Here is a 15711-nt window from a genome sequence, read left to right as displayed (position 1 = left end):
CTGAGTGCTGGCTGTGCTAGTCGTGAGAAAGACAAAGATAAAGTGTAGCGATGCTTGTTGTAATGTGACGTGCCTTTTCCAAAGATATTCGATTCCTATCTAGGGGTGCGATTCTCTAAAACAACAAGCATGGGAAAGGAATCTAACTACCAGGACCTGCGGGAAGGTTTTATCTTGTGTGCTTAGGTAACCAGCTTGACCCCTTATGGCCCCGGGGTGAGGCTATCCCCAGATCTGGCACCGCGGGTTAGGGTTGATGCCCTTCCTGCCTGAGGCCTCCCATCCGGCCACGAGGCCGCTCCTACCCTTGGGGATAGCCTCAGGCTCAGCCGTCACACTGGATCTAAAAGCCTTGGAAGATGACACAGGCAAGGAGTTAGAAAACACCCACGCCTAGGAGAAATCTCCTTCTTAGGCGTATCAAGTATAGATAACAAAGCTTTAAATCTTTTATAGCTGATAAGAAAAGAGAAGGATAATATAACTATATCTATTCAACTAGCTAAGAATAGATATTCAATTTACACCAAAGCTTTGGCCAATACTAGAGCCAACAGATTTGCTTTTTTAGATATATTTTTAGTAAAGAAGCTTGTACAACACTTTCAGACATACATAGTATCTATTTCTGAACCCTATAAAATGAAAGGATATAATAGGAAAACAATAGAACTAGTCACACATTTCATAATCTTAACACTGATTATTAATAGCCAGATACAACAGCATCTATCCTTTCTTTTAATACAACTAGGCCATCACAATATTATTTTAAATTATATATAGCTGGAGAAATACAATATATTAATAGATTACAGAAACCATTATCTTTTATAGCCAGAGGATATATCTCTCAAAAATCAAATAGAGAGAAAGCAGTTCATCCATATACCAAAGACAATACTAAAGAGAAATAGACTAGTTAATCTCAAGCACCAAGCTGATATAGAGCGCCGAGATTAGTTAATAAAAGAACCTATTCCACTCCTACAATCAGAATCCTAAAGAAAAATGCCTACAGTTATAGAAAAAACATAAAGAATATAATTAAGAATAAAACTACAAAAAATAGAGAAAGCCTTATAATCAAAGAACATCACAAGACCCTTTAACAGTATTAAGAAAGCATTACCAGTTATTAATCCAATAAGAAACCCACATCATCAATATTCAGAAAGAAGAATATATAGAATAGATATAACAATTATCAAAGCTGCTAGATTCTATTATTATATAAAAAATAAAACTATAGATATCTTTATAACTAGTCTTTACAAGATAAAATAGATACTAGAAACTAAGAAAGAAAGAATAGCTAAGTCAACTAAAAGTAAAAAGATTAAACAACAGCTACCAGATTAATATTACAAGTTTACTAATATCTTCTCAAAGATCCACTTAAACAAGTTGCTAGTTCACTAGAAATATAACCACAAAATCAAGTTAAATCAGGATTTAGAGTTAGGTTATAGTCCTTTATATTAAATGTTAAAAGAACAGCTCTAAGCAGCTTAAGACTATATTATTAATAATCTAGATAAAAGATTTATTATCCCTAATAATACACTATTTATATCTTCAATCCTCATAGCTAAGAAAGCTAATAGTGGATTCTATTTCTATATTAATTACCGCAAGCTGAATGCTTTAATTAGAAAAGACTAATATCTACTATCACTTATTAAGGAAGTCTTTAAGCATTTAAATAAGATAAAAATCTTCACTAAGCTGGATATTAGATAGGAGTTCTACTAAATCTAAATATATCTAGACTCTACAGATCTAACTATTTTCTATTGTTGGTATAGCACTTTTAAGTATAAGATAATGCTATTTAGTTTTATCAATAGACTAGCAACATTTTAATGACTAATTAACAATATCTTTATAGACTACCTTGACCAGTTTATAATTATATTTATCAATAATTTATTAATATATAGCGAGAACAAGCTAGAGCATGAGATATATATATAATAGATGTTGAAGAGACTCTGAGAGGCAAGACTGCAAGCCAGTATCAAAAAATGCGAGTTCCATGTTATATCGACCAAGTATCTGGGCTTTATCATTACCTCAGAGGGGATAGAGGTCAATCTAGTAAAGATTGAGGTTATCCTTTCCTAGAAAACACTAATAACAGTTTTAGGAGTATAGTTATTCTTTGGTTTCTGTAACTTCTATTAGAAGTTCATAAAGGCCTATAGCTAAACTATAAGGCTATTATATTATCTTACTTGAATTAATGTTCCATTTATATAGAGTAAAGAGTGTGAAGAAATATTTGAAAATCTAAAAAAGAAATTATTAGAAGCTTTGATACTAGCCTATTATAATTCTAATTATTAAACCTGCGTAGAAATAGATATATTAGATAGAGTAATGGCCATAATTCTATCTTAACTATATAAAGATAAGGAATAGTATCCAATTATATACTACTCTGTATCGATAATCTTAACTGAGTATAATTTGTCATAAGAATCGATAACGCTCAGCCAATAGATGTGACAGCGGACGCTAGTTACATAAGCAAAGGTTATTGGATATTCTCGTGGGGTAGAATCTCTGATTGTACCCGAGAAGGAAGAAACGCCTACACTTATACTCCCGCATGGAATGACTCATCGAACGGAAGCCTGTGTCGTATGGAAATGGTTTCCATACGAAAACAGACTCCGTACGAAAAGAGATCCCGTACGGAAAGGATCTCCACGCAAAAAGAGTCTCCATACGAAAAGACCCACCTTACGGACTTAGGCACGTGACTGCATAGTCAACATAGTGAGACTATGCTAAGGAACTATGTACTGACATAGTCAAGCAGAGCTTGACTATGCTCGCTATGTTTAGGATCAGCTATATAAGGACACTCATTTACCATCATGTATCTAGCTTATTGTGTTTTATTCTCTTAAGCAAATAGTATACTACTATTACTCTTCAACATACTTTGCAGCCTATCATTGCGATAGTACTCTACTTATCCTAGGATTGCCTTACACAACGTTCTCATCTTGCCTTCTGTTAGCAGAATACCCACCCCGATTCACATCTTGGTGACGAGTTGTTGAACCGATTGACAATAAAACACCCTCATAACACGAAGTTTTGAGAACTAGGTAAGCAATCGAACCTTACTAACGAGCTAATCATGGCAGGAAATAGCAACGCACCAGCAGCAGGACCGGCAACTCCGCGCCCACCTGCAAGACAAGCAAGACCAGTCGATCAAGACAGTGACGATGAACCCGACGAGCAAACCCAGCAAAGATTCACCACGTTGGAAAGAGTCATCGATCAAATGAATGAACACATTCAAAGACTGCAAGCTGCGGTCGCTGAAAGAGACGATCATGTCAACCAACTCGAAGCTCAAGTCATGGCTATACCACCTGGCGAAGCTGGAACAGCCGGCAACAGGGTCAAACTACCAAAACCCATGACCTTCGACGGAACTAGATCCAAGTTGAAGACATTTTTGGTCAACATGGAAATGCATATCGAAGCCAACCAGATCACCCATGACAAAAAGAAAATGATCTTTGTGGCATCATGCTTTACCGATGCAGCAGCAGAATGGATACAACCCATGCTAAGTGAATTGTACACTACCGACAGAAGTAGTTGGGGGACTATCACCAGGGAACTGTTTTCGAACTACGGCATGTTCAAACAGAAACTTGGAGAAGCGTTCGGAAACATCGACGAGCTACGGACCGCGGAAAGACAACTAAGATACCTACGACAGACCGGATCCGCTCAGCAGTTGGCAACCAAATTCCGACAGATAGTAACACCACTACACTATGATGATGCTATTCAAATCGCAACCTTTGAGAACATGCTCAAGGAAGAAGTCCAGACGGAACTCATCAAACTCGACCGACCCGACAACATTGACAGATTCATTGAGATGGCGGTCAAGATTGACAACAAACTGTTCGAGATCAAACAGAAGCGACAGGAGTTTCAGAGATGGAAGAAAGTTGGAGGATTCCCTCAGTATGCCAACACATCGGCAAAGCGAGGAACCCAATACGACAAGGACGGCGATGTCAAGATGCAGCTCAACAACGTGATCAGTAAGGAAGAAATGGCCAAGCGCAAGGAAAACAAAGCCTGTTACAAGTGCGGACGAAAAGGACACTTTGCACGACAGTGCCGATCAGGGCAAGGCAGACAGAACGGTAACGCCAGCCCTCAGAAAATAACAACAGTCCATCAACAAATTGCGGCCATACACCAGACAATTGTGACCCCCTCGGACAGTGAGGAGGAGGAGTCAGAAAATGAACAGGTCGACGAAGTCAAGGACTTCTGGGGACCGATACTAGAAAAGGAAATATACGAATCGCTCAAGAATTTCGAGCAAGAAGATACCCCTGGGCAATCTAAGGGACGCCTCAGACAGAGTTCAGAAAGGGAACCACCCCAGGAAGAAGACGCTAACCCGGAAGAAGCGCAACCTCACCTACAACAAGGTCAAGAGAAAGGACCAATCAGAGAACCTCGCAGAGAAGACCAATACAGCAAAACCGCTGGACGGCGTATTGATGACCTTTCATCAGGAAGTGAAAGCCAACACCCCCTGACGTTTCGAGACGGTGGAAAAGACAGAGAAGTTGACCACGAGGACTCGGATCGAGAACCAGACACCCCGCAACAATCACAGTTAACAAGAACAACAAACCTCAGAAGAGACGCCGCAAGGGCGATCCACCAAGCAAATGAAACAATCAGACTGTTCCAGAAACGACCACCAATCACAAGGAAAGAATGGGATTCAGTCCTAGGAACCAGCACGACGGTTCCAGGAACAAGAATTGAGATTCCGGAAACAAACAGTGAAGACTCCGAAACAACAGAGGAATTCCCTGAAATCGACTACGAAGAACCAAAACGAGAATGCAGTTGCAAACCACCCAAACCAGTATGTTGGGAAGACTCTATTCAGACATACCGACAACACATCCTTGAATGCGAAGAATGCCACGAGTGGACATTTCACAAATGCGATATGCACGGGAAAAAGAACATCGCACTCGCAAACGAATTCGAATACGTCTCACTCACCAAAGGAACACGGTTGTGCCACCCGATGCTTGGGCATACCGAAAGATGTTCATGCATGTACTACCCACAATATGGAGGACACCATCACAAGAAAATACACTGGACGCAATGCTATGAGTCAAAATGTCCGACTCACCTCGAAGAAAAGGAAAAGAACAAATGGAAGCCAACGGCACCGATGATCATCTATCAACCCATCCCGGACTGTCCGAAGGGCTGGAACGAATGTTGGTGCTACGCAGAAGAAATTTGGCATCCTTTCCATAATAGCATCGAAACTGACCAGTGCTACGCGAAAAAATGTCCATACCACGAAGGACGAGTCATCTACACCGATGAAGATTGGACCGAAATTGTTCTATCACAGAAACGATACCTTGAAAGACACAGAAAAGGACACCACCTTATTGCCACAACTATCAAGACAGGAGAAACTGTGATCATTATCAAAGGAACAATCGACGGACACGAAGCCAAATTACTCCTTGACTCGGGAGCATCGACGAATTACATTAGCGAAGCATACGTCAAGAAAAACAGGATCCAAACGTACGAGACAAACCTATGGCATACTGTACAAAATTTTGAAGGACAAATCACAATCGAAGGATTCGTACGACGAACTGAAAACATCACAATCAAATCAGGAGAACATGAAGAAAGCATCCAACTGGATTTAAGTCCGTTCGAGCGAAAGGATTTCGACGTTATACTCGGAATGACATGGCTACGAAAACATAATCCTGTCATTGACTGGAAACACGAGACAGTGTCAATAGACCTGAAGATGCTACAAACAGAGCAAATGGGGATCAAACCGGACCAGCAGTTGAAGGTGAAACATGCTGAAGAAATAAACGAAATAGGCCGACAAATTGAAACACGAAGGAAACCAAAAGAAATCTACGAAAAGGAACTGAAGGAAGTGCTCGACAAGCTACCAGAGAAATACCGAGACTTTACCGAATTATTTGTGAAAAAAGAATACCGACTACCACAACACGAAAAAGAATACGAAGCAGAGATACCTCTCAAAGCAGGAGCACAGGTACCACAAGTGAAGCAACGACAAATCTCACAAGATGAACTCCGAACTACTAAGGAATTCATTGAGAAATTCTTAGCAGCCGGTTACATCAGAGAATCAAAAGCAAAGGCTTCTGCACAAGCAATGTTTGTACCAAAACGCGACGGATCACCACGAATGGTCATCGACTACCGAAAATTAAATAACATGACCGAAGACGACGCAAACAAAGCGCCACATCAGGAACAGAAGAGAGATTTATTGCAAGGTGCAAAAATCATGACAATGTTCGACGTTGAATGGGGATACTACAACCTACGAATGAAAAATGACGACATCTGGAAAACAGCATTCCTTACAGACTTGGGACTGTACGAATGGCTAGTAGCGCCTATGGGACTCAAACGGCTACCAGCAGAATTCGCGAGGTTTATGACCCACATCCTACGAGAATACCTTAACCTCTTCGTTGCAGTATACTTCGATGATGTTATAGTCTACTCAAAAGACCCGAAGGAACACGATAACCATGTACGACTGGTTATGACAAAACTTATGGAAGCAGGATTGACTCTCAAAATCAAGAAGTGTGAATTCGACACCACACGAGTCAACTACCTAGGAATGGTATATACAACAAACGGACTAGAGATACCGAAAGAAAAATTAGACGCTATCCTCGAATGGCCAACTCCAACGAACGTCCACGACGTACAATCTTTTCTTGGAGCCAGCGGATACGTTCGACGATATCTTGAGAAATACTCAGACGTTACAACACCAATGACAGAATTGCTGAAAAAAGACGAACCATTTGATTGGACAGCAAGAAGACAACGATCTTTTGAAAACGTTAAAGAACTCGTTAAAATTGCGCCAATATTACAACTGTTTAACCCAGAATTACAAAGCATTCTACGAACAGACGCATCTGGATATGCTCTTGGAGCAATCCATGAACAAATCAATGAAAAGGGAGAAACGCAGATTGTCGCATTCTACTCGAGAAAGTTTACATCGGCGGAAGTTAACTACGACGTTCACGACCGAGAATTACTCGCGATAGTTCAAGCATTTCGACAATGGCGACACTATCTCCAAGGAGCAAAACATGAAGTAATCGTCAAAAGCGACCATCACAATTTGAAATACTTCACGACAACAAAAGAATTATCTGGAAGACAAATACGATGGGCCGAAGAACTAGCCAAATTCAATTACAGGATTGAACATATTCCAGGAAAACAAAATGCAGCCGCAGACGCATTAAGCAGACGACCAGATTACGCGATCGGGATAGAACCCCCCAAGACAAACATTCTGCAAGAAGAATCAGGAGTTCTACGCCACAACCACAATGCAATCATTGCGACCGCAATAAGAGTTGTTGACGATGATCCATTCTACGAACGAATGCATCAGGAAACCAACAAGGATCAAAAAATACAAGAAGAATTACAAGCCGGACAAGTTACGAAAAATGTTCAGAAAGGCTTAGCGATATGGAATGGAATGATCAGAGTACCGCAGAATATGACTACGGAAGTCATTCAGCGCTACCACGATCCTCCAACAAAAGGACACCAAGGAGTTGAAAGGACAATCGAAATGATTACCCGAACATTCTACTTTCCTTATGTCCGAAAAAGGGTTGAGAATTACATCAGAAACTGCGACGAATGCAACAGAAACAAGGCAGTACACCACAAACCCTTTGGAAAAATGCAAATACCGGAAGTACCAGAAGAAGCATGGAAAAGTATCACTGTTGACTTTATCCAAGGACTACCGCAGTCCAAGGACCCAGTAACAGGAGTTACCTACACCGATGCCATAATAACAGTCGACCGACTTACGAAATATGTTATCCTAGAACCAACACCAAAGGATATGACAGCAGAACAATGTGCAAAACTTATGTTACGAAAAGTTTTTGTATGGACCGGATTACCAAACGAACTCATCACGGACCGAGACAAGTTGTTCACATCCAAATATTGGCAGACAATTGCAAAAGCATGCGGAATGCATCACAAACTATCAACCGCGAATCACCAACAGACTGATGGCCAGTCTGAAAGAATGATTCAAACAGTTGAACAGTATTTTCGACACTATTTAGACTGGGAACAAGATAACTGGGTAGAACTACTACCATTAGCACAGTTCGCATTAAACAATGCAGAAAACGCTACGACGAAACAAGTTCCACATTTTGCAAATCTTGGACGACACCCAAGAATGACATGGTCTGAAGTACCACGAGAAGGATTATCCGAAGCCGCGATAATACAAGCCAACAAACTACAGGCACTCCATCAGACAATATCGAAAGACATCAAGTGGGCTGAAAACCGAATGAAGACCTACTACGACAAGAAGCGCGAGGACGCGCCAATCCTCAAAAAGGGGGAGAAAGTTTACTTACTACGACGAACAATTGGACAGAAAAATTTCAACATTCCAAGCAAGAGACCAAGCAACAAACTTGACGCTATCAAATACGGACCTTTCACGATTCAAGAAAAACTCGCCAACGACAATTACAAACTCCGACTACCAGCAAGAATGAAAGTGCACCCAGTATTTCACATCTCATTATTGGAACCAACCGAAAACCCAGAAAACAGTAACGACGAAGCAACCGAGGATGAATATGAAGTTGAAAACATTCTGAAGAGAAAGTTAGTGGAAGGAAGAATCTTTTACTTAGTCAGCTGGAAAGGATACGGACCTGAACACAATTCATGGGAACCAGTTAGGCATTTGAACTGCCCCGAAAAGATTCGAGCGTTTCGCCAGAAAGAAACTCGGAAAGGACGTGGTCGAACTCGTTGTTAGACGACACGGGAAACTCCTGGATGGCAGCCGCAATCATCTCGTTTGATTTTTGCAGCTCGGCCTCTCGTTTCCGTTCCTCCTCCTCCTTCTCCTCCAAACGCTCCAACTCCTCCACATCCTTAATATCCGTCTGGATAAACTGACCGGCGCGCTTCTGAAGCAGCTTCCGCTGTTTCTTGAGACGAAGAAGTTTCGCTAGAGTTGCCTCCTCATCCTCCTCAATTTTCTTTTGAGCAGCCAACAACTTCTTCCATGCCAAATCCGAAGACGCCATCTCAACACAGCGACCGCGACCGCTGCGAACACACTCACTGCAACGCTTTGAAATTTCTGATTTAATACACGACTTCCCTGAGAGAGCACACTTGTGGCAAGGGAAAAGAAGAACGATCCCGGTTTCAACAATACGGGCGAACAAATTGTTTTTATCGATATTTTGCTTTGACGACATGGTTAGAACATCACCACCAAGAATGTTAACGAAAAGGAATCAGCCTACCTGTGCGACGGGGACCTGCGACTATTTATGTGACTGTCGGGACGCCAGCCTTCGAAGGAGGGGATTGTCATAAGAATCGATAACGCTCAGCCAATAGATGTGACAGCGGACGCTAGTTACATAAGCAAAGGTTATTGGATATTCTCGTGGGGTAGAATCTCTGATTGTACCCGAGAAGGAAGAAACGCCTACACTTATACTCCCGCATGGAATGACTCATCGAACGGAAGCCTGTGTCGTATGGAAATGGTTTCCATACGAAAACAGACTCCGTACGAAAAGAGATCCCGTACGGAAAGGATCTCCACGCAAAAAGAGTCTCCATACGAAAAGACCCACCTTACGGACTTAGGCACGTGACTGCATAGTCAACATAGTGAGACTATGCTAAGGAACTATGTACTGACATAGTCAAGCAGAGCTTGACTATGCTCGCTATGTTTAGGATCAGCTATATAAGGACACTCATTTACCATCATGTATCTAGCTTATTGTGTTTTATTCTCTTAAGCAAATAGTATACTACTATTACTCTTCAACATACTTTGCAGCCTATCATTGCGATAGTACTCTACTTATCCTAGGATTGCCTTACACAACGTTCTCATCTTGCCTTCTGTTAGCAGAATACCCACCCCGATTCACATCTTGGTGACGAGTTGTTGAACCGATTGACATAATTATAATATCCATAATAAGGAACTACTGGCAGTAATAAAAGTTCTAAAAAAATAGAAGTCTAAATTGATTAGACTAAAAAAATAAGAGTCTTTTAATATCTTATTAGATTACTAGGCTCTTGAGTACTTTATAATTATTAAAGCTTTAAATACTTAATAAGCCTAATAATGCAAGTTCTTAGAAAAATACTATTTTGTACTTAGATATTAACTAAGAAAAATAAATATATTAATAGATATCTTTATCTAAAGAAAAGATAAAAAGATAAAAAATCTCAACCACTAGAACTAAATGCTACTGCTGTGGTATAAAATTAATAATAAAATCATATTTAAAATGGTATATACAGAACTGGTCACTCTAACTGTAAAAGATAATATTGTCACCAAGATGTTAACAGCTAACAAAGAATATATAGCTGAGAAAGGTGCTAAAGTCTTACTTTTAGAGAAAAGAGAAAGCTATAGGATAATTAAAAAATGACTTTTCTTTAATAAATAACTCTATATTCTTAAGAAGAATAATTTATAAGTATAACTGCTAAATAAAGTATATTAACAACCTATAATAACACACCCAGAATATATAAAAATACTAAAGCTAGTCTAAGAACAGTTCTACTAGAAGATATAGAGTAATAATGTGAATCAGTATATAAATAATTACAAGATATACAAGAAGATGAACATGCACAAAGATAGGATCCCTAGACTTCTCCAACCATTATCTATCCTAGTATGACCTTGACAGTATTTATTAATAGACTTTATAGAACTACTTTAGAATAAACAGAGATTTAATAACGTTTTTGTCACCATTAACCGCTTAATCAAAAGACTGGTCTCTATATTATACTATAAAGGGATAACAGCTAGAAACATAGCAAAGTTATAGATTTAATATATCTTTCTATAGACAGGCCTGCTAAACAGTATTATATCAGACCAAAGAAGCCAATTTATCTCTAAGTTCTAGAAAAAGGCGTGCTGAATTTTTCATATTAAGGTAAAGCTGTTAATTGTGACGGTCCTGACCCAGGCCTCGGGAACCAGCAGTGGCGGCCTGAGGCACCACCAGGGAAAGGGAACCGAGAGCGGTACTGAGATGGGAATAACCTCATGCGGAACCATAAAGGGAATAGACTGACGCACACAAAGGAATATTTCTCATGTAACTAGCGGGGGAGGTTCTTTCTCTTCCTCTTTCCCTTCTCATGTTTGGTTTTCTCGTTGCAGAGTACTCTTAGAGGATAGGAATCGACTCGTCGTCACATTAATAACACAATATATCTAGATAGATAGATAAATAGAGATAATAAATTAATATCTTCAGCAGCAGCTACAGCTATATATTAACTTTATAATAAATAACTAGTTAAAGTACCTACTAATCATTAACTTTATAGCTACATCACTACTATAAAAATCTATAGAGATATCCTTATTTAAAATAAAAAAAGATTATACTCTTTAGATATCATTTAATTAGATATTATTAATGCCATCTAAAAGCTATATACTAAATAAGAAAGAAGCCTAAGTATAGATACAGTATTTAGAGTGTATATAGGATCATACCTATAATAATATTATAGAAGTATAAAGCAGATAGTAACAGTAAATAAACAAGTATAGACAGAAAATAGACTTCAGAGTTAGTGACCATGTCTATATCAGTAATAAAGAATAGGATACAGGATAACCAGATAGAAAACTAGGCTATTAGTCTAAAGGGCTATATAAGATACTACATAAAATAAAATATACCTTTAAATTAGATTTGCTGCAAGGCATATAAGTATATTATATTTTTTTTCCAGACAAACTCCGCTGTGCCGCTTTAACCAAGCCCCTCACTAGTCAACTAAAGAAGGAATATCCTAAGCTCTAGATCAATAGAAATTTAGAATAGGAAATTAACAAGATTCTAGACTTTTAGATATATTAGAAAAAGCTGTATTATCAAGTAAACTAGCTAGACAGAGACCCAGATCCAGTATAGTATCTAATAGAGTACTTTTCAAACACTTTACTAGCACTGAAATTATTCTATAATACCAACCCCAAAAAACTAGATCCACCGCGTTAATTAGATGCGTAGATAAAAACCATAGAAGAGGATCAATTTATTAAAAAGCATACAGATAATAACAAACCAGCAATCAACACTTAAGAGTAAGCATTTCTAAAAGGAGGGATAATATAACGGCTGAGCCTAAGGCTATCCCTAAAGGTAGGAGCGGCCTCATAGCCAGATAAAAGACCTCAGACAAAAAAGGCATCAACCTTAACCCGCAGTGCCAGATCTGGGGATAGCCTCACCCCGGGGCCATAAGAGGTCAAGCTGGTTACCTAAGCACACAAGATAAAACCTTCCCGCAGGTCCTGGTAGTTAGATTCCTTTCCCATGCTTGTTGTTTTAGAGAATCGCACCCCTAGATAGGAATCGAATATCTTTGGAAAAGGCACGTCACAAATTATAGTTATTTAATAAAAAGTTATGATATTCTAATCTGAAAAATGGCCATTTTATATGGGATTACAGGTGGCCGGGCACGCTTATGTGGCCGACGGGGGTTATAAAATACGTTAGTAGTGCCAATGTGTTTTAGTATGTAATATAAACTCGTGGTAACTAATTTCGATACGTTCCATATCCTTGGCAACGTTGCCGAATATAAGATAGCAAATTTTTGATATACCGAACTTGCAATCATTCTGTAACCATATAATTATATGCGGAACCAATAAAAAATAATTTTTTTAATCCATAAACCCACAAAGTAAACTAGATGCGTCGACGCAGTTACCCTAAGGGGGTTGACCCTGGTGAACATATATATCAGCAACACCCTCAAATATATATAAAACCACACTTCTCACCCACGTCAACTTCCCAAGGCCTCACCAACCAGCGCACACAGACAGGCATTAATACAAGCTTCCTCAGCACGTTGCAATCCCCTTCATGGAACCTCACCAACCGGCCTGTAGGCTTCTCAGGTGCCTCAAATCGGTGCGCGCGGGCAGGCCTTCCTCAGTACGTTGCAGCTCACTTTATATAACTTCACTAATCAGCTTACAGACTTTTCAAGTCGGTGCGCGCGGACAGTCCTGCAGGCATTACATATGTACCAACCAGTTTGCAGGCTTCCCAGGCGCATCAACCAGGTGCGCGCAAGCATCACTACGGGTACACTTTATATAACCTCACTAGCCGGCTTGCAGGCCAAGTAAATCAGACAGAACAGTCAAATCGGTCCCACTGCAGGCCTACAGCTCCCCGAGTACGTTGTCAAACCGGTCAAATTGGCCTCACTACAGGCTTGCAATCTCAGGCGTGCTAAATCGGTACAAGCGGGTCTCGTTACAGACCTTATTAACCAGATTGCTTGGCTGTGGCCTTTCGGAACAGAACTATATTACCATAAATACAAGTGATTTCTGTATAAATTGTGATTTGATTTGTATTGTATCAAGAAATATGTGACCGACTTTTTCCATTAGACCAAAAAGGGTTGGGCCCTTTTTGGCAAGGCTACATATTCCGGCTGACTAATAAAACATATCCGATCACGTGACCAAACCTCACAACCCGATCCAGCTGAGCGAAGCGAGACCATTAAACTTATCTTTTATCCATGTAAAACTGTGACCTCTAATAAAAGTGAATATGAAATTGCTAAAATACGAAAGTACAAGTTAGATGATAAAATAATAACCAATTGGAAGCAACCATCATTGATATCGGTGAGTTGTACACACAAATATGCGTAAATATAGTAGTAAGTATTCAATTTGAAATTGTCTTCGTTTTGAACAATTCTTTATGGTATTTGTGGTATATTTGTATATACCAACCCTGTTTGTCTGATTCTCGTTAAAATGATTAACTTCCGGATATGTTTGGTGTCCCGTACGCGTGGGGTTCATCATTTACATGCCACCTCGCCCAGCTACACCAACCTTGGTGTAGCAAAAAAAGTGGTCAATATGGGGGTCGAACCCATGGCCTTGGCGTGTCATACACTGGCAGATGCCGTATTAGCACCACGCTCTAACCAACTGAGCTAATCGACCTTGTTGAAGAATGCGGGCCACTATTTCGATTGATCTGATCAACTGCTTGAGATCCGTGACAGAGTTTATCGAAACCTATCTATCAACTAGCTTGTTGCTCAATTTCTGATTGTAATATGTTGGAGATATAAGAGAGAGACAGTTGTACCCAAGAGACTAAGGTCTAGAGCCAATATAACTTGACCCTTCTTTCTCTCTCCTATCTCCGGCAAGGATACAGTCCAGCCGCTAAAATGTATACATTCGGCTTCCGGAAATGGTGTACATGGGTACACGTCAGCTATATATGTACATGTAGTCAACTAATATCAATTGTGATCAATTCCCATGATGTATACAGAATAATACTGAACCACTGCGTCAAGGGGTAAGCTAGAGCCACGAGAATGTTTACGGCAGAACTGACATCGATTTTCCATATAATTTCTATATAACCGGGTGCACCCCACTACAAGCAACCGCTCTATAAGCAACATTTGACATCAACGACGTGTTTTAATTCATATCTTACAGGCAGGCTTCCAGTACCACCAACAGCCAATGGGGCAACGGCTTCCCCGATGGGCAATGACAGGCCGAGTGGATGCGATCTGTGTTTGATCGGCGTTGTCTGCAACGGTGCGGTAGTATTATACGGAGATTGGAGTTACTATTGCATAAAGATGTACAGCATGTATGACATCTTTTGGACCAGGGGCGGCCCAAGGGTCTCGCAGAAATGCCGATTAATCTATCTGCATCACTCATAAATTAATATTATTTTATTATACTGCAGGGAATAACAATTTGAAGGCGAACTAGTGACCGAACAGGGTTAGTACGCAGGATTTTCAAGATTTCTTATCGTTGCTAGGATGCAACTATAGGCGAGGAGGAGGAGCCGACGTCATCGGTGAAACCGGCCCACTCCCACCAGTTCCGCGTGTCTTAATTGTCTTGAACAGATATTATGGCGTTGATGATAAAAAATGTAGTCTGCACCATAAGTACCAGATAAGAACAGAACTCCCGGAGGTGTGTTTCTTCTCCTATTTCTTGAAGATCATGGCGAAATATAAAATTGTGCCGTCGCAAAGAAAGTCCGTGGGATACTAAACAAGAGGGCGAACCAATCAGCCGCCGTTTGCGGGCAGTTGGGTGGGGCGGGGGGCCAAGCGGTCCACTCACGGCTCCCAAATACCGTATCAGCCCGTACCAGGCCCGTCAGCAGCGGTCGATTCTGGCCTGGAGTGGCCGGCTCTGCCAATGGCAGGGGGTTTATTTGGCATGTGGATATCGTCTGCTTATGATACCGGTATTGGTAATAAACACGTGCCTGGTGTGACGCCTTCCCGTGCGACTACGACGCTCTCTCCCATCCTCCAATGCAACTAACGACAACACTTAATTAGTTTATCTTCCCTTTTGCCGCGAATGTCTTCGCTTTTACTCTTGTCTTGATTTCCTCTGCCCGCCGCCGCTCGTTTGGTTCCCCAGTCCGAGACCCCTCCACGATCGCTACTACTCCC

The 15711-nt window shown here is 40.4% G+C and overlaps 1 protein-coding gene and 1 non-coding gene across 2 annotated transcripts; one reads left to right on the top strand and one right to left on the bottom strand.

Annotated features, from left to right (window-relative positions):
• Positions 1–3154: 3154 nt before the first annotated feature.
• TRUGW13939_05559 (uncharacterized protein) lies at positions 3155–8841 on the top strand (the record flags this gene model as incomplete). The annotated part of the gene is made up of 2 exons (XM_035488721.1): positions 3155–8787; positions 8817–8841. 2 exons carry the CDS (start codon positions 3155–3157, stop codon positions 8839–8841), a joined length of 5658 nt encoding a protein of 1885 aa, XP_035344614.1.
• Positions 8842–14108: 5267 nt separating this feature from the next.
• TRUGW13939_05558 lies at positions 14109–14203 on the bottom strand. The gene has a single exon. It is a non-coding gene; the product is annotated as a tRNA-Ile (tRNA).
• Between the last annotated feature and the right edge of the window lie 1508 nt (positions 14204–15711).

Source organism: Talaromyces rugulosus, chromosome III (genome assembly GCF_013368755.1).
Source record: "Talaromyces rugulosus chromosome III, complete sequence".
Classification (NCBI taxonomy): domain Eukaryota; kingdom Fungi; phylum Ascomycota; class Eurotiomycetes; order Eurotiales; family Trichocomaceae; genus Talaromyces; species Talaromyces rugulosus.
The sequence above is the reverse complement of the archived record's forward strand: the minus strand, read 5'-3'. Positions and strand labels throughout refer to the sequence as shown.